Source organism: Melospiza melodia, chromosome 4, assembly GCF_035770615.1.
Source record: "Melospiza melodia melodia isolate bMelMel2 chromosome 4, bMelMel2.pri, whole genome shotgun sequence".
Lineage (NCBI taxonomy): Eukaryota > Metazoa > Chordata > Aves > Passeriformes > Passerellidae > Melospiza > Melospiza melodia.
The window spans coordinates 71,693,050-71,717,423 of NC_086197.1; the positions used below are offsets into that span (position 1 = coordinate 71,693,050).

Here is a 24,374-nt window from a genome sequence, read left to right on the forward strand (position 1 = left end):
TCACATGACTCAGCAGCCGCTGCCGCCGGGCTGAGTTCACCCAGCGCCGCGCCGGGAGGGGGAAACCTGCGATGAGGCCTCGGTCCCGCGGCTGCCCCTGAGCCCGCCGTCCTCTCGCCCGGCCCCGCGCCCCCACTGCGGGAGCGCGGCGGGGCCGCCGGAGCCGCCTCCGCAGCGCTGCCCGCCGGCGCGCCCCGCTCCCCGCCCTGCGCGGCGGCCCCGGCGCTGCCGCCGCCGGCGGGGGTACTATGCTCACACGGGTGAAGTCCGCCGTGGCCAATTTCATGGGCGGCATCATGGCTGGCAGCGCGGGCGCCGACCACGGCAGCGGCGCGGACTTGCCCCTCCGCTTCCCCTACGGGAGACCCGAGTTCCTGGGACTGTCCCCGGACGAGGTGGAGTGCTCCGCGGACCACATCGCCCGCCCCATCCTCATCCTCAGCAAGGACACCCGGCGCTTGCCCTGGACCACGGGCTACGCGGAGTGAGTACGCGGCGGCGAGCAGGTGGAGCGCGGCCGGGCCGCTGCCCGCGCTGCCGGGCGCACCGGCGGCCAAAGGCGGCGATGCCGAGGGAGCCCCGGCGCTGCCGGAGGCGGGGGAGCGCAGCCCCGGGCCTGCGCGGCGGGAGCGGCGGGGGAAGGTGCCGGGGGAGGGGAGCGGCATCCCCGGCGCCCTGTGTCCGGCCCTGGCCGCGGCTCTGCACCCCTGGGTGGTTCCTTCCCGGGAGCCCGAGGATGCAGATCGGCTGCCCTTGAATGTCCCCGCGGGAGTGGCCGCTACCCGGGTCGGCAGAGGATGCCCAGGGGCAGCACCGGGCTCCCCTACCCGCAGTGACGGCCCTGGGGGCGCAGGGGCCGAGGATGGGACACCCGCGGGTACTGAACAGCCGTCTCGGTCCTTGACCCTGGAATAAAAAGGGCTTTTGGTAGGAAACCCTGTTTGGTTTGTGCGTGTGTAAATATTTCTCGCTGCCCAGGAATGGTGAAATGTGTGGGGTTTGGAGCACCTTCCTGTGGCCCTGACAGCCGTTGTGCTCGCTGCTGGGGACTGGCTACATATGTCTAAAACGCTTTTCAGTCTGGGGAGATGCTTGAGGACCACAGGCTCCAAACTGAAAGAAAAAAAAAATAATCCATTGGCTAGCCCCCAAACTGGGCTTTCCAAATGGTTTGTTGCCCTGACTCACTCATATAATGGTATTTACTTTAGAGGGTGTCTGATCAGGACCTGGTTGTAGCCTTGCCAGCCAGGCGAAAGGCAGTGTTCCTTTGCATGCATCCAGCTGGCAGTGGGAGTAGCTGCAGAGGCAAGGCATGTCCTTGCACTTGATGCCTTTATCGGTAGGCACATTGTTTTCCTTAAGGATTCTGGGTGCAGGATTCAGTATTTGGTTTCTTTCTGTTACTGCTTCTAAGTCTTGAGCATGTCTGGCCATCCATTGTTGCTACCAACTCAGAGATTACTAAAGTTACTAAGTTAGCCCTTTCAGACCGCAAGTGTTCTGCATAGTCTCTTTAGACAGATATGAATTCCCCTAAAAGCTGTTGCAAAAATTACAGTGAAGGCTTCACATTGTTAATGAGCAATCACTAGCTTTATTTAAAAGGTTGTTACATTATTGGGGATGCTGAAATGGGAGATTTAAAGAGAGAGTTTAATGAAAAATTTAAAGAATTTTAAATTGGATTGTTCTCCTCAGATTAATAAAGAATTGAATTATTGAGCAAATTCCCCAAGAACTGTAAGTTTAAATATTTAAAAGAAAGCTCTAATTGTTCTGCCACTATAATAGTCCCTTTAAAAGCCCTTCTTTACCAAAATAAGTACATGCTGCTATTTTCAGCTTTGGTCAAGTTCTGTGGCTTTCAGCAAGTAACAGGAATTGCAGGTTGGTGACAAAGTGGAAGGGAGGTTCTCTGGCTCCCAGGTATGTGCGTCCCATGAGCTTCACCTGAGGCTGCTGGAGCAGAAAAATGTGGCTGCTGGAAAGCCAAGGTTTCATTGACCCTGTTGATGAAACCTGAGGTGAGAGAATCTTTGGAGATAAAGTAAATGGCTCTGGTGGTTATGAAAGCAGAACATATCATGATTGTTTTCATATACTTGTTACTCTTCCCTCTTGAGCTTTGAGCAGCTTGGTTAATTGGAAGACGTAAAAAAGTCACTAGCTTTTTCAGTTCCTGTTGTTATCTGTGTGAAAATAAGTTGCCTTTTTGCTTTGTCTCTGGTGGCTTTTTTGTTGTTGTGGGGGTTTTTGTTTGTTTTTGTTTGGTTGGTTTCAGTTTTTTGTCTCATCCCCTTCCCTTGCAGTTCCTGGCTCTGGTGCTGGTGGAACAGACCTGAGGGGAAGGTGGTACTTGTTAGAGAGAACTAGTGAGTGAGTTACTACCCCCTTCCCAGAAGTGTCTATATCGTGTTCCAAAATTGGGGTTCATTGTAACCTGAAGATCTCAAATGCTTGCTGTGGAGAAGCTGAGAGGAAAGCACTGCCACCAAAATTGCATTGATTTCCAAAGGCAAAGCATTGAAGAATAAGGAAAAATAAGAAAATATGGACAAACTCAGATTTTGCAAAATACGAATTTTTTTTTTTTTGTTTTACTCATACTGAGCTATTACCAGGCTTTCTGAAAATAATTGTAAGACTTGCTGGGAGATATGTGTTGAAGCTATGTTTTTCTTTTGAAACCTGTTTGAGTTACATAAGAAAAGAAATGGAAAAAGCACCAGGAAGATGAAATTACTATTATACATATTCTGAAATTTGTTGGCTTGGGGAAAGCAGGGAATAAAGCACTTTGATGCTATTATTTAGCATTTTGTTAGTGTCTATATTAAGGAAACTATCAGAACAATGCTTGCCTTTTGTTACAATACAAGTGAGCACTTACAAGGTTGTTAGGAGGAAGTTTGGTGTCCTCACGAGCAGCTTGTGATGTAACACAAAGGTCATCTATTTAACTCACATCTTGCTAGTTTGCTTTGGTGTGAGACATGAGAAAAGACTTGCTATACCTGCAGTGTGCCGAGGTGCAGCTTGCCTGACCTACTGCCTTTTCTGTGTTTTCATGTTTTAGCAAATCAGCAAAAGTGATTGCAGTGTTTTTGTTGGTTGGGATGCCTATGCACACAGGGATTTTTACTTCCTGAAGCTAATGAAAGGTTTGTAGACTTAGAAGGTGGGGACTGGCCCAGAAGGTGTAAGGAGAGTGTGTGCCACCTGTATCTGTGTGTAGTCTATCTGCCCTGGTGTTGTGAGCCATTGCACAGCAGGGTTTGAGTCAGTGGATTTATGTTCCGCGCCCAGCAGCAGCATCTGTCTCACTATCTTTAGGAAGAAATCCTGGCTCTGAGGATAGGTCACCTGGAGGCTGAGTTTCAGGGAAGCATTTGTAATGTTCATGTTCTTTGGTTGTTAAACATGTCAGTTTACAGATGATACTGGAGTTCATTGATGTCGTCATGTTGGTGTTTCATCCAAGCTGGAGAAGGCATTTTGGGGTTAGACCTGGTTCCCATGCCAGACTGAAGCAGTTTGTATCTACAAAATATGCATTTTTTAGGGGATTCTTCTTGTTTCTTTGATTCCTGAGGATTATTATTTTTTACTAAACAACGTATTGACAAAGTAGCTCACCCTGTTGACTATTTCTTTTCCCTAGAATCTGTTTGGTATGGGCCTATTGATCTGACTTATTCCCCTGGAACAAGTGTTTCTCCTTCACTCCACTTTCTTCCTCCTCTTGGACTGAACATTTTTTGCAATCAGTATTTTGCAACATTATTCATTCATGTTATATATTTTAACTTATTTCTAAAATTACCTGCTTAGCTCTGTGATATTATGTAGTGAAATGTAAATTAGCCTTTATTTTTTATTATTAACTTTCCCTCTTTTAATGGAGTGATCATTACGGAAAACATGTAGGCAGGCAAATGAAGTCTTCAGAAACATACTTGGTACTGGGATAAAATATTGTTGCTTCCTGACATTTTAGTGGGAATCCCACAGGGACTCAGCTCTCCTTAGTCAGTGAGCAGCCTAAAGGTTATCTTCTGAAATGATTGTCCTGCTGTCTCTTCCTTGCATGGGAGCCCTGAGACCTTGCATTTCATTTCACCTCATAAAGGATGGCAAAAGGCCATGTTTCAAAGATATATATATTTTTATACCACAGACACTTGTCTAATGTTCATCAAGCTCCATAGAATCAAAATTAAAATTGTATCCCACATCCAGTAAGCCTTTTAATTGTCTTTAAAGGTACTGTTTTATTTAGAAATAAACTTTTCATTTTTAATCAAGGGCACCCTTAACTTAGTTTTCTGCATGTGGTCAGATGGCATGCATCAGGAATGACCCTGGGACAGGGTAGTCTGTTAACAAACGTTCTTTTAAGTCTGCCTTTAATCCAGAGGAGTAAGGAGATTTGCTGCTCTGAAAAGTTAAGTGATTTATTTGAATAAGGGAGGGTGGGAGGGATCCTGCCTCACACTTTATTTACTCGTCTCTCCCTCTCCTCTGCAAGCACTCCCGAGGACACCAGGATCTCCTCTAGAGCTTTCGCTGCCCGAGCCATGAGCTGTTCCTTGAGTTTCTGCTTGGATTGCCCTGTTACTGGCAGGGAAGTTTCTGGTTTGGTCCCTTCCTGTGCTGTTCTCAGTGTGTTCTGCTGCTTCCCTGCAGCTCTGCTGATAAGCAGCCCCAGCTTTCAACTCTGAAAGTAACTGGCAAAGTAAAGGCAGGAGCAGAGAGTATGAGACGTGAAATGACCCAGATGATATTCACTGCATCTAAACTCTCCCCAGAACGTTATTTTTCACCTTTTCCTCTTTGCTTTATCTTCCTCTGTGAAGGCAGAGGATGAACAGGGTAGAGCAGAGCCTACCTCTCCTAGCTGAATTCCCTTGACTACATATGGCATGATAAAATAAATGCTAAATTTGCAAATGACAAAGAACTAGCCTGCTGCTCATGCTGGTGGAGTTGCAGAGAAACTGCAACTGAGTAGCATTTTGTGGTAGATAAACAAGCTTAGTAATTTTCCTTCCCTTTTGAATGTATATTCCTGCAGTTCAGAATCCAGAACTGTCATTGCTTTTCTAAACTGTAGGAATCCTGGGGATGGGACCATAGCTGGTTGCTTTTGTGTCACATGTGTTCCTCTCTTTTCTCTTGCCTTTCTGCCATCTCTTTGGAGAACTTCAAAAGGTACTATCAAATACACTTAAGGGACGGGGGGAAAAGATTTGATTGTACGTTGTCTGTGTTCTCATGTAAGAGACAATTTTGCCTGCCTTTATAATTTATTTTTTGAAAAATTCTAAATGACACTTCAGACACCTTTCAGTTCTGAGTTATAATAGGTTTCCAGAAACTTGACTTCACTGGTATGTATGTTTCTTGGCTTAAAAAGTCAGTTCATTATCTCTGCAGTGCCTTTTGTTTGAGGAGACAAAGTCCAGGCTGTTTTTCCATAATGTTACATTTCAGTGATACTGTGGTTTCTCTGCTCTGTGGGTCTGCAGTAGAAATTACATTTCCTCTTGGTCTTGGTGGCTACTGACCCATAATGAATGCAGAGTTGTAGGTGAAGTGTGATGACTGTGTCCTTCCAGCACTATTACAGTGGCAAGTTGTTATAGTTCAAAATGAAGAGGGGGAGCAGTTTATGGATTTTTTTTTTTTCTCAAACTGCAGGATTTTTTGTAAGGCTGATAATACTGCATCATGTTTTCTCATGCTCTGTTACTTAGTTTGTAGCAATTAATGTGAGAATTAACTGGAGATCTTTGTTAAAATGCTTTCCTGCATTTCTCAGGGATCATAAACACTTTGAGTTAAGATAACACAGAAATATTCATCTACCTTTCATGTTCTGTCTAGACCAAACTATTTATTAAAATGCTAAGCATTTTAATAATGTTATGAAGCAGGTGAAACCTTAACACAACTGTGAGCTGAGGCAAGGCAAAACAGAGAAAATGCTTGTCCTGAGTTGAATATTTTGATGTTGCAGGATAGCATAGGGCTTGCAACTACTGATTGCTTATTCTAATCCCCATTGCATCTTATTAATGGAAGATAACAACAGCACAGTCCTGCTCCTGTGAATTGGAAGTGGTAGTCTTTCTAAGCCTCACCTGGGAGCATGACTCATACCCCATCTGTAAACACATTTCTTTGTGTGTTCTGTTTGGTACAAATTTCAGGAGGATGAGACTCATGGGGAAAGGAATACTTTTTTTATCTTGTTCTGTTTGGTTGTCAGGTTATGTACACAGAAATAATGAATTACTTTCCTTTTTAAACTTTTTTAAAAACTGTTTGCAATTCTCTTTGTCTAGATGAAAATATTTTCTTTTATTCTTTTTGTAGTTCAGAGCTTTAGACTGAGTAGGATCTGATGAATGCACTAAAAGCTCAAGTCCCATACATGTAGCTAGAGACAACTGAACAGTTTTTCTCTGTAGGAATTATTCTTCTATGCATATTGTAATGTTAACTTTAAAGCATATTGCCTGGCTCTTGTTTAAGCCTGGGTTCATATAAAACTGCCTACAGAAACCTCATGATAATTTTAAGAGCTTCAGAAGTCCCTTTCCTTGTTTAAGACTGTATGCTATAGCATCTAATATTTATGTAATGCCTCTAATCTGCCAAGGGCATTGCAAGTAATAATTTCAGAATAACCTTGGAGAAGAATGTACATTTGTAAATGTATTGGTTCTTCCAAGTGAAAAAAACGCAGCCGTGAGAATAAGTTTTTGCAAGAGATCTGACATGAATGTGGAGAATGACTCTCAAGTTTTAGGTTCTATGTTTTGATGACAGAGTTATTTTTCCTGCTGTTGTGTACTTGGCTTTTTCCTATGCGGCTTCTGATTTCTTAGAATTTGCACAGGGGTAAAAGGAGAAAAATAGAGCATAAAAAAGGTAAATCGTGCTCAGGTATTTTGTGCAACTATCTGAGTTTCACAAATATGATTCCTAATGGGACAAGTATGAAATTCATCCCTCGAAGCTGTCTCATATTGCTAGTCCCTCAGAGGCTTAAGACTAGTGTTGTCTCAGATGTTTCTGAAAGGCTTGCTTGCTTGAGCATGGTCCCAGCTTCTGTCACCAGAGCACGACTGTGTCCTCCCAGGCAGCCCTGCTTTGGACCTCCTGCCTTGGCACAGGTGGCACTCAGCAGATGGGAGCTGCAAACTCTCCAGCTTGTTCATTTGTCTGTGCTGCAGCTGCATCACCTGGGATAGGTGTAAGTGGGAGTGGCTTGGCACAGTTATCAGCAGGCATAAAGTAACCTGACAGGGCTGTGCCCCTCAGGGTGAACTGCTTGGAGCCTGTGGATGTGATCAAATGAAACATGCTCAGCTTGACCTTGAAAGGAGGCAGTGCTGCAAAGCACAGGTCATTCCTCTGATGGGATCTGGGTGCCACTTGAGAAAGAAATATGGTTTGTGGGTTTAAGGATGGGTTAAGTCAGCTTTGTGAGCTGAATCCCAAATAAGATTTGGAGTGGGGGAGTGCTGTTAATGAGTGCAGAGAGATAATTCAGGCAGAGCAGACATAGCTGCTTTGCTGTGGCATGAGGCTGGAGTCGGTGCTATATCTGTGATGGAGCAGCATTTGCAAGGAAGATAGAGGCTGCTGAACCACATCTAACCTGCATCTTTAACCACTTCCCTTTGGATTTCTGTTCTGATTGAACTGTAAAAGGCAAGAGGTCCTATTGGACAGGAGCACCTTTGTATTAATTGTGCCTTTTGTCATCTCTAATGATTTTTTCTTCGTTCCTGTTAAACAGAAAGAGAAAGGTGACTTCTAAGAATTGGTTCCCACTTGGCCAGTCACATTTACTTGGTAGGGTATGTTTGGGATGTCCAGGTATAATACACACATTATCCAGAGTGGTTTCCTGATCAGAGGTCAGGTGGAGTAGGTCACAGTTTCAAGTGCTTGGGGCACTAAACAGGGAGCAGAGCTGGTGAGAGAGGTCCCAGCTTGTGCTGGGCTGCTCTGCCCCTCAAATCCAACTGACACAGGGTGGAAGCTTTATGGAATGGTAATTAGAGGGTCCAGCAAGTAGGAGATGGCCAGCAGGTCCATTGAAGCCTTTTGGCTTCTTCACCAGTATCTCCCTCATCCAGCAGCACACTTGCTGTTTAGTAGGTGCAGCCAGCTGTACTTGGGGTCATAAGTGCCATGGTTGCCAAGTGGTTGATGCTGCATAAGCTTCAGTAGGTGAAGCTCATAAAATGGCTGCAGGCAGGAGTGATTCCCCCTCCCAATACTGTGTGTAAGGCAAGTGTTTGTCTGAAGAGTTTAACATTCTCCAGATAAATACAGCACACAGTATTTTGTCGAGGGAAGCAGCGCTAGCATAAAGCCAGCCAAAGAGATGTCTGTGGTTCTTGATCACAGCATGGTTTAATTGCTGGAGTCTGAGTGGGGGAAGGACAAAAATAACACCATGCTGAGGCAGTCAACATTAGCAAGTGCAGGAGGGTATGTGGTCAGTGCATAAATGGGGAATGCCAAAATATGGACCCTGTACATAACTTAGCAATCACACTGATTTAAGAACGAAACTCAAATTAGAAGAGGTTTTAGGGAGCTGAGGCCAGCAGGCAACTTTCTGGCATGAAGTAGGGTGGCAAATTTGGGATCTGTATTCAACACAGTGAGGCTTAAGGGGGAGAGAATCTGCTGAGGGAGTCTCAAGCTGCTTGAGGTAGAGAGGTGTGGGCAGTGCTATGTCCGCAGAGAACCTCTGGCTTGATAGGACTGAAAATCTTGTGTGGCCCAAATGGGGACCTCAATGCACCATCTCCAAGACAAGCAGGAGTTGAATGGATCTGGTCCCCCAAGATCATGTCAGCCTTTCCCTCCTCTGGTGTGGGGAGATCTGTCTGTCCATCGCTCTCATTTGTCATAATGCCAGCTTGTTTTCACCTCTGTGAGCAATGTCAGACCCTGTAGGCTCTGCACTTCCCCTCTTATGAGGGCAGGTCTGAGGTCCAGATGGTGACTGTGGCTTAAAGGTGGATTTCTAACATCTTTTTATCCCCCTCCCTATTTCTTCTTTCTCAAGTGCCACCCTAAGGTGTAGTTGATCTTGACTGTTTTGATACTGTTCAGGTTCTTTTGCAGGCAACGATAAGGACACTGAAACTGTGACGTGAGACAGCCAGCTTTTGCCTGATTTCAGGGAGAAAGGGTGAGGGGAGGGAAGGGTAGAAGACCATGTGCTTTCCATGGTAGTATTCTGCTACAATAAGGGGACAAATACACTGAGCTTTGATTGCATCTGATGTCCTGTATACCCCTGCTCCAGAAATCCTGCAGCAAAATGTCCTTGGACTGGCATTACAGGTCAGTGAGATTGTCCCTTTATGGGCACAGCTCTGTTTCCAAAGTCTTTGCAGTTAATTTCTTCTTCTATTTCATCTTCTGGTCCTTATCTAAGTGCCTTTTGTGCTGTCCTGTCTATCTACTCCATTGCATAAAGGTACAGACAAGAGGTGAGTTCTTTGCTCTTCTCTGCTCCCCACTGAGAGCCCTTCTGGATTTCCCTGATTTGTTTCTCTGTCCTTTGTGTCCTGTAATGATAATTTCTGCTTTCCAAACTCCCTGCAAGGAGCAAAAAAGATCCATCTCCAGCCAAGTTCTGCAGCAGATCACTTTTTTCCCTGCCAACATTGATTCATTTAGGCCAAGTATGATTTTTCTATCTTTAGGTATGTGTTAGAGACCTCCTCGGAAACAGATGATGCGTAGTGCATGTTTGTAATGCTGTAAAATACCTGTCAGTCATAACTAACAATCTGGTCCTTGGTGGAGTTTAACATTAGAGGTGGGACTGAGGACACATCTCCAGCTCTTATAACTTGAGCAGTGCTCCATTTTGTGCAGATGTCTTGTGAAGACAGAAAATAAGTTACCTTGCTGTTCATCAGAGATCCCTGTATTTTCCAGATGAGACAGGTCACCATGTGAGCTCATGGATTTTGTTAGGTTTTGAAACAGTTTGAGTGAAAGGTGGGTTTGGGGAAGATTTCCCCTTCCCAACTTCCAGCTAAGTGCCACTAATATGAAAAAAAAAATATTCTTTTCTTTTCCCCTTCTCTCTTGAGGGAAGTTGTTATTTTATTGTTGGTTGTGGACTTTTTTCTTTTTCATTCATTATCTCTGCTCCCTGTTGGGGGAGGAGAGGGCAAGAAGCTGTGAAACTTAATAATGGGCAGCAACCTTTTTCTTTCTGATTGGGAAGAGCACTCCTTAAATTGATTCAGGCCCAGCCTTGGTACATGAGAGCAGGGTCCTCTTCAGCAGGTTTGGTGTTGCCCTGGATGATCAGTTTCCAAGGCCAGGACCCCCGTGTTGCACTCCTGTCCCTGCCCTGCTGGCCAGGCTCATGGAGCAGCTGGACAGCTCTGCTCCTGCTCTGCAGGGCAAAGGGTTGCACCTCCCCTGGCTCCAGCGGCCGTGGGGAGAGGGGTTTTGGTGCCTTTTCCTCTGCCCCACTGCATCCCTCCCACTGTTAACTCCATGGCTCCCAGTCTGTGCAGGTGCCTTGGCAGGCTGAGTGAGGGCCTTGGGTTTTTAATTTGCTCAGCAGTAGGTGATGCTTTACTGTGCAGTAAAGCTAGAGTCCTTAAATTGCTGCTTGTCTGTTTTGAAACCTCATTTTAAAGAACATGCTTTTTCTTCTGAATTGGTATTAAAAACCTTTGTTTCATGAATGAATGCTAAAGTTTGGAATTGAAACTAGATTTATCTGAACTAGTTTTTGTTTTTCTTTGCTGACCTTATTTGTAGGTGTCCTTGACTCAGAAAGATAAAATCCTTGAAGATAAATGGGGGAAAAAAAGACCTTCTAATTTCCTAAGTTCAAACTTGCAACGTTTATCCTTTAGAAAGTTTAAAAGTTGTGCAGTGAAACCTGCATTGTATTTGTGGTGCCGTGGAGGGGGTGGAGTATGACATTAGATTTTGGTGTTTGGAAATGAAAAATACTATTCATAAAGCTAGCCTCAGTGGTTATTGCTGCCTATGTCATGACAAAGGTCAAGGTTTTATGTATGTTTGGTTTGATATGAGTGACTTGCATTTTGAAGAACATAAATAGAAAATTTTCTACTCTTCTTCATCTTCCCCTTTGAACAAAAAAAAATTGTTTTTCAGCTATTTTCATGAGTAATTTGAAGATTAGAACTTAGCCTTATTTGCTAGAATGGATAAGGCATTAAAATGTACACTGATCTCTTTAAACAGATGTACATCAGCTCAGTCTTGGAGGGCAATCCCCGCTCCCTTACCTTGTCACTCCTCTCACCAATCACATCTCCAAACCTGGGCTTGCAATTCATTTTGTTGTTCTTCTCAATAAACTTTAAGATCAGTGTCTCCACAGCCCTTACAAAATCTAGATGGCAACTTCTTCAGGCTGTGGTTCCCTCTGGGATGATTCTCAATGTCATTTTAAGGTTGTTCTATTCCTTTCTGGTGGTGCAAAGCTGGGAATTACAGTCTGGTTACTTCCTTTGGCAACCTCTCCAGAGTAATCCCTGAAAATCCTAGGTCTATGGATGGTAATTCTATTAGCTGTTCAGCAAGCTGAGTCTGGAAGAATGCAGCTGGTGTGTGGGAATGTGGGAAGTTCCCCATCTCTGCCTTTAATCCTGCTTTTAGAGGGGAAAAAAGTTGTGGGCTAATGTGATTAGCTGTAATTCCATTCTTTCTTGGTTTTAGAGAAGTGTCTGATTCCTGAATCACAAGCTAGTTCTGTGAAGTGCCTTCGTAGAGGGGAGAAGAAACTATTTTGGTAGCTCAGCTCATCTATCTTTGAAAAAGCACGGGAATCAAGAGAAGAAGAAATTCTCATAGCCAGCAGTTAGTTTCTAGTTCTTGCTGCACAGCGTAATTTAGAAATCTGGAACTAAGAGCATGTAAATGGAAACAGAGAAAGAGCATAATCCTTTCAGGTGTGTGTGTATAAACATGGGCATGGAACAACTTAGCACACACTGCCCATGGTTCTTTGGGGCTTTGCAGCCCAGGGGTTTGTGTTATCAGCTGATATGTGACAGCTGCTGCCAGGACTGGCAGTGTGGCTGGTTTAACACAGCCCATTGATAGGCCTGTCTCTATAAAAGCTGCAGCTTCTACCTGGAGGGAATGATCTGGAGATCTCTTTTCTCCCTTGAGGCACATCTTTTAGTGCTAAGGGAGCAAGAGGATGGACTTCTGTGGGAGTGCCATGTGAACTGTTGGAAACGCTGTTGGGTGCTGGAGAGGGGCAGGGGCAGAACCCCCAGGAGGAGAGGAGCACTGTGCTGCAGCCTGGGCATGGGCAGCACACTGCTCTGGGGACAGAGAGCAGCATCCTCTCGTGTGAAAGGCAAAAGGCAACATGAGCAGATTAGTTGTCTCAAAGGTTCCATGCTCCCTATGGCCATCGTTTGGGGAGAAGGAAGTGTCACCCTCACCAGCTCAGCCTGCTTTCTATTTCCATGGGAAACTAAGGCAGGAAAATACCTTGTGTGTGTCTTGTCTGTTTGTTGGAGAATTTAAAATGTCTGCCTAGTTTTGGGGTCAAATACTGCCTGAACTCTCAGTAGTGAAGAGCTCTGGCAAGGATGAGGTCAAAGGACTTATTTCTTTTTTTGTTCAAGCGGCAAATTTGAGATTCTTCAATTTAGAGAAATTGTGTGAATTGAGGCTTTTCCTTGACTTCCTGTCAGGTTCCCCCTCCTCTGGTGTCCTTTCTTGCCAATGTGGCAGCAGTGACGCTGGGCCAGGGAGGTCCTGGTGGCAGCTGCCCACAGAATCCCAGGGAAGAGAGGGAGTGTGCAGGAACTGCTGGGACGGTGCCTGGCCAAGCTGTAACACTGCTGCTTGCTTCCATTCCCAAAGGATTATTGCAAGGTGGGAGCAAATTCACTGAGAAGGAGTATCAGTCACTTCTGTCTCCTGTGTTGAGTTGCCTCAAGTGTTGATCCTGCTGCAATAGTTCAGATGCTTGGGAGAGATGATGCTGTAGCAACAAAACGTTGCAATACTAATCCTATAAATTTATAGGCTCAGTCAGGCTGGTGTTTGAGAGGTTGTTTGGAACTGCCTTGTTTACAAGTAAAAACTCTCACTTTGTTTGAATGTGGTATGAAGCACACTGCCTCTCCTGCACTTACTTACAATCTGGATGGTTTGGTATGTGGTTTAACTGCTGTGCTCTCTCACAACTTTCTCTAAGGCCAGAAAACCTGTTTAAGCTGTCAAATAAATGAGTACCTTCCACCCAACAGCAACAAAAAAAAAATCCTCAAAGCTCCTCCCACTATCAAATAAAGGGGGAATTTCTGTTCTTTTCCCTTTGAACTTGCTTCATATTCCCTGGAGAACGCTAAACCACTGGAAGAGTAGATGAATTTCACCTTGGAGAAATGTAGTGGTCTTTGGCAGGGATAATTTGAATTGGTGTTACACAGGTACCTGTTCTGAAGATACAGTTACCCCTCTGGTATAGTTTTGGAAAGCATGCCTATGATCAAAGTAGGATGTGATAGTGGAAAATGGGTTGCCTCTGGAAACTCAACATTTAAACCACAATAAGACTGTGTTCACTCTTAATTATGGGCAGAGCTAAACAACGGGGAAACATAGAGGATTTGAAAGAGGGGGAACAAAAATGAAGCCTAAAAAGTCAGGAGAGAGCACACTGAAGGCAGGCTAAATATTTTTGTGTTGGGAGAGAGGTTTGACAGCAGTAGAAGTCCCTGTGACAGAAAAGGAAAAGCTGTAAACAGCAATAAAGATAATGCTTCCCTGTGTACCTTAGAGTATATAGGCAGAATTCATTGCATGAGGACATACCAGGGCAGTTTGTTAAAGATGTAGTTCAGGGTCTCCTGTTTCAGGAAGTCCCAAGACCCTGGATTTAAAGGTATTTAAAGACAGGTATCTTGAAAACCTAAAATCTTCCCCCACTTCTCTTTTTTCTATGCAATAGAGAACTTTTTCATGTTTGCTGCATGACCGGTGTCTGCTAGGCATTAAGGGCATTGCTCTGCCACGGCTGGGTTCGTTCCTGAATTAATCTCTTACTTCTCCCACTCCCACCTGTGCAATAGAAGGCAGTGCAATTTGTAGGGTACAAACTGAGCTGCTGAGAAAATTTTTCCAGAGTTGTTTATTGTTATTGTTTGGAATGATAATCCAGAGTGTTGGGGCTTTACTCTGGTCAGCAATTAAGCACCAGCAGATGTTCAGTCACTGCCCCACAGTGGGACTGGGAAGAGAATCATAAGGGTAGACATGAGAAAACTCATGGGTTGAGATAAAGACAGTTTAATAGGTAAGGCAAAAGCAAAACAAGGAATCCATTCTCCACTTCCCATGGGCAGGCAGGTGCTCAGCCATCTCCAGGACAGCAGGGCCCTATCACACATAATGGTGACTTGGGAAGACAAATGCCATCACTTCAAATGTCCCTCCCTTCCTTCTTCTTACACCAACTTTTATTGCCAGCATGATGCCATATGGTATGGAATATCCCTTTGATCAGTTGGAGTCAGCTGTCTTGGCTCTGCTCCCTCCCAATTCCTTGTGCACCCCCAACTCATTCACTTGTAGGATGGTGTGAGAAAGCAAAAAGGTTGCCTTGATGTTGTGTAAGCTTAGTCTGCCCTAATAAAAGCATCTCTCTATTTCTGACCCTGTTTCCAGCATAGATCCAAAACAGAGCCACACACAAGCTACTATGAAGAAATTTAACTCTGTCCCAGCCAAAACCACTACACAGAGGAAACACCAAATGTAGGAGAGGGCCCTTCCCTGGAGACTGCAATAGAAAACAAAAGTGGCAACACAAACTACCAAAAACTGATATGAACTTCCTTAAAAAAAAAACCCAAATAACTCTTTTAATGTTGGGGAGCATTTTCATTTTAGGAATGTGTATTTAAAATTGGAGAAGGCAATTTTTTTTTTTGTTTCAAGATGGATGTGCTTATTTGATGCTATTCCAAAGTAAAAACTTTTCCCCAGAAAAGAATTGAGGAAGGCTACCCTCACCAAGAAGAAAAATAATTACTGCTGGCTATTGGCATCATGTAACATCTTATTCTTTGTCTTTCAGTTCTTGTGTAATATTTTAAACTCATAGTTCAGAAAAAAAAAAAAAAAAAAAGCAGGAGAAATATATCCAGATCCCCTTTTTCTCCCCCTCTTCTGCTGTGAGAGTAACAGCTCCTCAGAAGCATTGCAGACCTGTGGGGCTCTATGCTGCTCTCCCTAGTGTTGCAAGATTACTTCACAGAAGTCAAGTGAACATCCTGTTACAATAAACAAGCCAGCATCGTAACAGGCAGGTTAGAAGGCACCAAATATCTGTGACTAGTGAATGGATTAGTCATAAAGGATCATTGGACAAATAGCTCAGTCTGGGGCAATGGCAAGGTGGTGTTGACTTTGAAAATAAGAATGGAATCTGAAAACTCTTTCCCTAGTCAGATCTTTAACAAGACCGGGAGGAGCTAAAGTATTGATGAGGAAGTAGTTCTACTCTCAAGGAATTAGAGCAGGTGGGATTTGTTTTCTGTGCAGAGGAAAGCACTTGCAGTGCAAAAGCACCTGGTGCTCACAGTAGCATGTCACAGTGCAGTGAGGGACCAAAGTCACACAGGCAGCTGTGGTAGCATTTTGCCAGAGCTTATCTTAACCAAAGTTAAAAGCATGTTTGGAATTTGTGGAAAGAGGTGAAAGTTTCCATATGTAAGGCACAAAATAAACTTGTTTGGGAAGCTCCTGCTAAAACTTTTCCATAAGATATTATTCTCCTGGGTCTGAAAGAGGTAAGAATGCATTAGGCATATCTGCAGATCATTGCTTATCCAGTATTTGTCAGCAAAGTAAACCTGGTCCAGAGTGCAAGTTTAGCTAAGTAAAATGTACATCTGTGGGGCTATGGGAGGAAGTGTGATTGGAGACTTAAAAACGAAGGTGAAAGAGTTCCAGCTTGTTGTTTTAGGAAACAATGTGAAATCTGAACAAATTACGAAGTGTTAGAAGTTACATACTTCCAGGTAGCTATGTAAGCTGTGTGTACCCTTGACCAACTTTGGATGGATTGTAGGAAAGGTTCTTCCCATTGCCTGTGTCTGTTCACCTTATGCTTTGCTGCCCAGAGATGCAGAGCTATAAAAGATTTCATTTTGCAACAGTGATGTTACGATTTGTGGACAAGGAAGCCAGTGGCCATGGCTATGGAGTGGGGGCTAGATCTGTCTGTGGTGGTCTGCAGCTGATGGGAAGGATTTGCCACAGAAGGCTTTGACTTGTCACAGTCTCTCTGTGTTCTGATGTCTTCAGATCTTCTGAAGAAAGAGGTGAAGCAGGTGATGTGACTGCAAAGCTGACTTCTATCCCTCCTGTCCTCCATATTTCATGGATACAGTTTCTGTTACAAAGGAGTTAAATATGTCAATTGAATGGCAGAGTAGTCTGACAGTGTAGCTAAAAAAATGTTTCCACTCAACTAGCTGTGAACAGGTCTAGAAATCTGAGCACAAGAATTTGACAACTTCTTGAAGCCTAGGACCATCACTGGTGTTGCCTTGTTACATACAGGGGCTTCCTGTGTGAGCAGCTGCCTTGGCTGGTGTTAGCAGCTGAGGAATGTGCGCCGCAGCTGAGAGTATAGATTTCATCTGTATGTGTTGGTAATGACCTATTAGATGATGTTTTGAAAAAAGCCATTTTAGACAGGTTTTTAAAGAAAACAAACCCATGACCTTTGTCTGAAACACAGCCTCTCCTTATTCAGTGTGCCCAGCAGGTTGCCATACTGTGGGTAGTTGTGTTCGTGAAAGTGTTTTGTTTTCTTTTGCTTATTACTTTCCTTTGGCCCTTCCCATGAAATTGCTCCTGTGAAGTCTCATGCTGTTCATTTGTAACAGTTGAATAAAATGGAAAACTTCTAATTATATCTAAGAGTGCTGCCACTTAGACTTGAGTACTATATGAGATAAAAAAAAGCCACGTTGCTCTATTTTTCAGCTGGTCTAATCTTGCAGGGTGGCAGATATGTTTTGTGAATTATGTTGATCGTTTTTCCTTTGAATTAGTTATGTGGCAAATCAACATGAAACAGAACAGTTCTGTCTAAAGAGAGACAATATTTGTAGTCTGTGATGTCCAGTGTGGCTGTGCTGTCCATTTTCTGTGGAGTGCTAGGGGACAAGGAAGTTGACATCATGCTTTGATTTCTTAGATCTTGTCAAACCAACTGAGGTTTGACCACAGACCAAGAAATCCTTATCCCCAAAACTAACATCTGAAACAGCAATGTTACTTGCAACTCATGTGTTGCACTTACCTTAAACTCACATTCTTTTTCTGCCCTTAGTTCCTGAGCCTTCAGATAAACATCAGTCTCACCAAAATCTTTGTAAACAACAAACTCCCAATGCATTAAAACAAAACCAAAACCAACAAAAGAAAAACGACAAAACCCACCCACACAACAACAACAACAATCAAACAAAAGAAAAAAATCTGAAACTGAGTTGTGCCAGAATAGATTCAGAGAATCATGGAATGGTTTATGTTGGAAGAGACCTTAAAGATCATCCAGTTCCAACCTCCTGCCTTGGGTGGAAACAACACTGTTTCTAATAAATGCTTTGGAGGGCAGAGCTGTAGAAATTTTGAAATTTACTTGTGCTTTGAATACAGTAGACTCTGTCCAGAGCAGTGGGTGACTCTACACCCAGGAACTTTGCTCCAAACAGTTTGGTGAAGGTTTGGAACATCTTTCATATCTTCCTGGCCATGATTTTCTGAGGTATTTTAAAACAAATCCCTGAAAAATCCAGAACAAAATGAAGAAGAAAATGGACCTGAGAAAATGGACTTTTTAAAAAATGGACCTGGAAATGGACTTTTTAAAAAATGGAGAAATCAAACTTACTGTAATTCTTCTGGATATGCTTAATGGAAAAAGCTAGAGATACACATATGGATAATGGTAGGAATACCCCTAGGTATGTAGAATGGCTTTATGGCCTGACTTGCAATTGTACCCTGCTCTCCTTCTTTGCCCCCCTTCATTCCCTTTCTTGCAGCACCTCACCAACTAGTACTCTTCTTTTCTGATGAGGTGCCCTGTGTTCTACCAGCAGTTTGGGTTTTTTTATAGTTTATCTGCATGTAGTTAGAAGTTTTCTGCATTTGTTCATTTCTGAAGAATTTCTGCATACTTTGGGGAAAGCATCATGCTAAGTTAGAGCTCTGACAGCTATTGTCATAAAAGATGCTGTTGCTCTCTGCAGACCTGATCTCCCTGATATTATTTTGATAGTGGTCTATTTTAAGCTACAGTCAAGAACAAAATCACCCCCAAATTTGATTGTTAAAAGAAACACATGCCACAGACCTACAGTAAGTCTTTTGGAAAAAAGCCAGTAAGATTAAATGCTGTCTGAACTCCCAGATGGTGAAGCTAGCAAAAGATTACACTTAAAGATTGTGTGAAACCCTCCTAGTCACTGAGAAATAGTTATAATATGCGGGATGCCTGAGAAATATTAAAACAATTATTTGCATAACACTGACTTCCATCATCAAGTATAGTTGTCACATCTTCAAGTTTTAATAATCCTCATTTTTCTGTGCCTTCTAGATCCTGTTAAAACCATCAGGATTTCCAAATTTCAGAATATGGTGGTATTTGTTGACAGTCAAATACTAATGTGGCCTTTATAGGTTTTGCTAGAAAAAGAAAATGGCTATTTTCCTCTCTTATTTCAATTTCAGAGTCTGTTTCCAACCATTGCTACTGTGCCTTCTGTTTTAATCAGGACCTGGCAGAGGGATGGGAAGTGTAGGAGGACAGGCAATTGATGTTTAATCCTTCATATGATTTCTAATTTCTACTAGGGCTGATTATACATGCATCTAGAGCAAATAGGCACACATGCATATGCTAAATAGAGATACATTATGATTTTCTTGCTACAAACAGTGTATCATCTTCCACGGCCTCCCTGGTTTGGGCCTGGTAAAATTCCTTCTTATGTGTTTTCACTTCTTCACTGTTCTTGCAGATGGAAAAACCTTGATAAAGATTCAGAGCTTGAGAAGTCTTGTTTCTTAGGAGATTTTGTCGAACTGTCACTTCTTAGATCAAAATTGGGCCTTTTTGTACTGGGTAATTAAAAATGCTGTATAAACTGCAGAATTCCCTTGAGAGGTTGTGATAATTGGGTGGTTGTGATAATTGAGTGGTTGAGAGATCATTTTATATGAAGGTTGCAATAAATCTAATGCTTTGTTAGAAAACTAAGTATAAACCCTTGCAGTGTTGTGTAGGCAATAGAATTGCTGCTGCTTTGTTACATGGTTGAATTTGGCCCTTTCATCTCTTTGGTCCACATAGGCAAAGTGTCTGTTTTGCAGGATTGGCAATTATTCCAGGACTGAAGGCTGGGACAAGTCTGATAGCTGCCCCCTAAGGGTACTTTGCAGAGGCATTTGTCAGCAGTGAGGAGTGCTGTGGGGAGAGTTGCATGCAGTTCTTTTGTTTGGGGTAAAGATTCCTTGTTTTTCTGTTTGGTACATAAAGAAAAAGGTAAAAAGAAATCTCTTGATCTTCACATCATAGTTTGTATCTGTAATGACTAGGAGTTATTTCTGTATTATTGAGCGTTTCCTGCTCTGGTAATTACTGGTGTGTAGCATGCTGCCAAATGGTTTTATAAATCTGCAGAGACTGCAGCTAGCACGGGAAGTCTATTAAAATAACACAGACACTTGTTTTACAGGATTTCTCTCAAATTTTGCAGTTTCCGTGCTGCAGAGCACAGACACAGTGCTTACAACTTTATACTGCATTTTGAAGTCACCTTGACAAAATTTGAGGTGGCTGTCACACTTGGGATGAGAAGGGAAAACTACAGGGACACACCCTGTGGGAGTAGACACAGGACAGGACAAGTCACTTCCAGTGGAGACCTTTCCACTCTCTCAAAGCATGAGGTCAACAAGCTGGTGTGCTTTGAAAGAGGAGAGAGCAGAGAGGAGACAATGCAGAAGGTTTTAGAGATTTATCACTCCTTGGCATAAGTGGGCAGAGCTGAAGGCTTTGGGGTTTTGATAGCTTGAGCCTTGCTTTTAAGCTGAGAGGTCGATGAAAAGACCCACTGTGCTTTACAGGCAACCTGGCCATGTCTCTCTGATGTCTCTCTAACATGCCCTAGAACTGCAGGGTGAATAGGTTTTACCTCTGCATATCCCATTGCATGGGCACTGGGCAATGTTTTGGTGTCAACATCCTTTAAATAATGGTACAAAAGCTGCAGGGTGAAGAAGTGGGATGTGGGAGTTATTCCAAAGACTAAGAAAGCATCTTAGAGCAGGAGACTTGGATGTAACCTATCTGGTTGGAAAAAAAGTTGAGAAATTAATTTACTAGATTTATGAAAATATGCATGGAAAAAAGGAACTCTTTTCTCTATTGAAGAAAAGCAGAAAAAGAGCTGAGGCCTGGAAGGTAACACTGTTAATTCAAATGAAGAATGAAGCTCAAATCTTCCATGAGATGGGGGTAATTCAATGCTCCATCAGGGAAATGAGTGAAGCTCCTATCTTGTGCTCCAAACCGTCATGAGAACGCACCAGAGGCACCAAAATACTTGTAGAAACACAAATGACTGATGTTGATACGGAGATATTTCAATCACGCTTAGGGATCTGTGATACATCAGTGGTCTGACTAGATAATTAACTTCTCTGGCTTCAGAACTGACAAGTATACTTTTTAGAACACTTGTACTTCCATAGCAGTTGGGTACATTGGTTACAGCACTCGGCTGCAGCTTTTCACATATTACTGCTTGATGGTGCTTACACCACTGTAACCAGAGATTGTGACAGCCTTGTTAGTGGCTGTGGAGATGCTCTGCACTTTCACCCGTTTAGAAAACATCATCTTGGCTGGGGTTGTAATTAAGCAGGTAGCCAATTAGCTGAGCAGTGGCTGAACTCCCAGAAGATGCCTTGTGTGTGCATACAAAATAGGTGTGCTAGGTGGTGCTGGCTCCTGGGGACAGAGCTGTGACAGCCAAGTGTGGGATGGCCCCGGGACACGGCTGGGGAGTGACGTGGTGGCAGTGACTTTGGAGGGCTGCCCTTTGCAGAGGGGCAGCAACCCATGGATTCAAACTAACAAGGCTGGAATTTAAAAGTGTATCTTGAAGGTTGTTTCTCACAGTTGCTCTGTAAAATACCCAGAAAGGATTCTGTGAAAGCCCATCTTTGGTAGTTTGCAGTCTTGGAAAAACCTCATTTTAATTAGGGCTGCTTGTACTTGGAGCATTTGTATTTCTGCTGGGTTATTTACAATATCATCATATTCAGCCTAGTGCTGCTTTGACTGCTAGAAGATTACTTTTATTTTGATTAATTCTGATTAATTAAAGGGGGGGAGCATTTGCGTCACCACATTTCCTTTTCCCTTTGATTTAATTTTATTCAGCCCCCAAGGAGTTATAAAATATCTATGAGCTTTCTGCAGTCTCTACATAAATACTTAATTGTGAGGTGACTGTATTAATGGAAGTTATTGTTCCTTGTATGAGTTTGATGTTTATATGTCATTTCATAACACAAGTAGTGAAAAGAAAAGCCTGCTAAATTTCATGCATACAGAAAGTAATGCCTCCTTGTCCGAAACACTGTAGGGATTTCTGTGTTCCTGTATTCCTCTCTAAATATATCTGTGTATTAGAATATGTTTATATAATTGTAAATATTTGTATATGTGTATATGTTTTAGAATAAGTTTCCATCGAGATACGACAGACCAAGTGAATCAGCTATTTGAGACCTCACACATGCAGAAACCTTTCAGGACAGCTGGTTCAAGGCAAGGATGAACCATTTGTAACTTGCCTGCTCTGCTTGGTCTTACCTTTGTGCTGTAATTGTAAGAGTAGTATTTTCACTACCAGTCTCTTTCTTTCAGTTATCTTATTCTAGATTATTTGAGTTGAAAATACCATAATTAGGATGAAAATATCAAAAATGTATTATTCTTTGCCTGATTCAAAATATGTATTAAAGTGCAACTGATCTTGTAGAACAAACAAAACCCCCCACATAAATCTGTAGAAAAAGTGAAGTCAAAATTGAAGGACTAATGCACATTTGTTTATCACATCTCTTGGGGTAGATCCACAGCTTGAAGTTTGCAGAGGAAAATTTCCAAGCCAAACTTATTCAATGAGTAGGGCTCCAAGTTGAGTGCTCTCAGACTTCTTGAAAATATCCTGATTTATCTGTTCTCTTTGGCCAGGCCTGGTTGTCTGTCAGGGTGGGTGTACTGGGCAGTGAGTCAGGGTGAGTGTACTGGGCAGATGCTTAGCAAGGGAATGGGCATTACACAGGCTGACTCTTCCCCTGAAAGAAAGGCTGTGCAGAAGGAGCTGGAAATAATCTTAGAGGATTTTTCTATCAGAAAAGGGGAGGACACAGAGACTGTGGTGATATCTGGGACAGACAGAGGTGTGATGTTAAGGTGTTTCAAGGGGCATAAGGACCAACTTTCATTGTCTCTGCTGCTGTCACTCCAGTCCTCTGAAATGCAGAGGAGAAAATGAAGCTCTCTGTTGACCTTCATGAGACCATCAATGCCCTGGTTCCTAATTATTAATATGCTGAAGCAAGGGCCAGTTGATGCCACAGAGCAAAAATAAAACTTACCAGAAATAAGTAGGGCTTTTTTAGCATTATGTTGAAGTATAATCTATTCTTAATGGACATCTTTTTATAACTTCTTAGGCTGGGCATTTAAAAATATTGATTATAGAACTAGTGGTTTTAAGTGAAAAGATGCTTTATAAGCCACAACATAAGGGGGAAAGAGAACTCAGTTTGTGGTGTTAAGGAGGTGCAGAGATTGTTCTCTCCCTTCTTTTCAGGGTAAAAAAATTAGAAATCAAGTTATAAAAGTGAAAGAAAAGACAAAAATACCCTTATGCACAAAGTAAAAAGTTAGTGATAATTTTTTAAATTACATCTGTTAAAATACTTTATGTTCCAAAGTGCTATTTGTACCATTTACTTCTGAACTCTGACATCAGCTAACTAGAAGCCTAAACAATTTTGCTAAGAGTTTTTTTTCTTTTATTTGTTGTGCTTATTTCATGTAGAAGAATATGAGCACTGATGTTTCAGTTGGTTTCGAAAACAAATGTTCCATGTAGCACTCAGAACCTTTAGATTTTAAAACTAAGCTGACAAAATATGCAGTAAAATCCATGCTATCTGTGCTAGTCCTTTTACCAGAATTTACCAAAGGTGATGATATGCATCATCTAATACAATTGTGGTAGTGAGGCTCTGAAAGTTTAATGCTGCCAAACTTCCTTTGAAGTCTGGACATCAGGGATATTTGATTAAATCTGATCTTTGTCTGGAGGATTTGACATTCATGGGACCACTAAATTTTGGAAAAGCTAGAAGTTTAACCTTGCCTCTTAAAAATTCACTTACACTTGTACATTGAGTTGGTGTATACAATCTAAGACACAGATACTGCTGGACTTTTCTATGTTGTCTTGCTATTCTTTGCCTTCACACAAAAGATATGACTGGGATGTGGGTATGACTTCAGCTGGGATATGACTTCATGGGCATTAGAGGGCAGCCTTTTTTCTGATAAACTATTGAGGTATCTCAGCTTGCAATACGTATGAAATATTGATTGCTTGTATGAATTATTACCTTAGGGCTTAATTTTGTGTCTGTTGAAGTCAGTTAAGTGGCTTCGCTTTGAATTTAATTGTTTGAGAATGTGAGTCTTTGTAAATATATATGACTTGGAGAGGGAGGTTCTGAAAAATAAATCTCTCTACCTGTATCATTAGCCTGGTACAAAGGTGGTTTGACTTTCAAATAGGAGAAAATAATTCTCCAGATACATATTTATCACTTTGACCTGTGCAAGTAAAAATTTTACTAAGATGGGGAAACCTGGGAAATAAGTATTTTATACCAGAATTACCTGAAAAATCAGCTCAGGAAAAGGGACTGTTTTGCACATGCAGTACTGTCTGTTCTAGGCACTGTACATTAAATCTCAGAGGGAGGGGGGTTGATGGGGTTTTTTTTTCTTCCTAATATAGTGTTAAATCATGAGTTTGGAAAAGGATGTATGTGCTCTCCTGCTGAAGTCCCAAAGCTAGTGCAGTAGAGTATTGTGCTGAGTGTTCTGTCTGCTCTCTGTGGTGTGGCTCCTGTGAGGCAGCTTGTGCTCTTTGGGGACCTTCCCTGTTCTGGGGGTGCTGTATGTCCCAGTGTGGGCTTGC

The 24,374-nt window shown here is 42.7% G+C and overlaps 1 protein-coding gene across 1 annotated transcript in view; it reads left to right on the forward strand.

The window, feature by feature from the left end:
• The first annotated feature begins 228 nt into the window (after positions 1-228).
• Positions 229-24,374, forward strand: part of PPM1H (protein phosphatase, Mg2+/Mn2+ dependent 1H) — a 128,614-nt gene continuing 104,468 nt past the window's right edge. Inside the window, exon 1 of the mRNA XM_063155150.1 lies at positions 229-484. Coding sequence (XP_063011220.1) covers positions 249-484 — 236 coding nt within the window. The 5' untranslated portion in view covers positions 229-248. The remainder of the gene's footprint in view (positions 485-24,374) is intronic.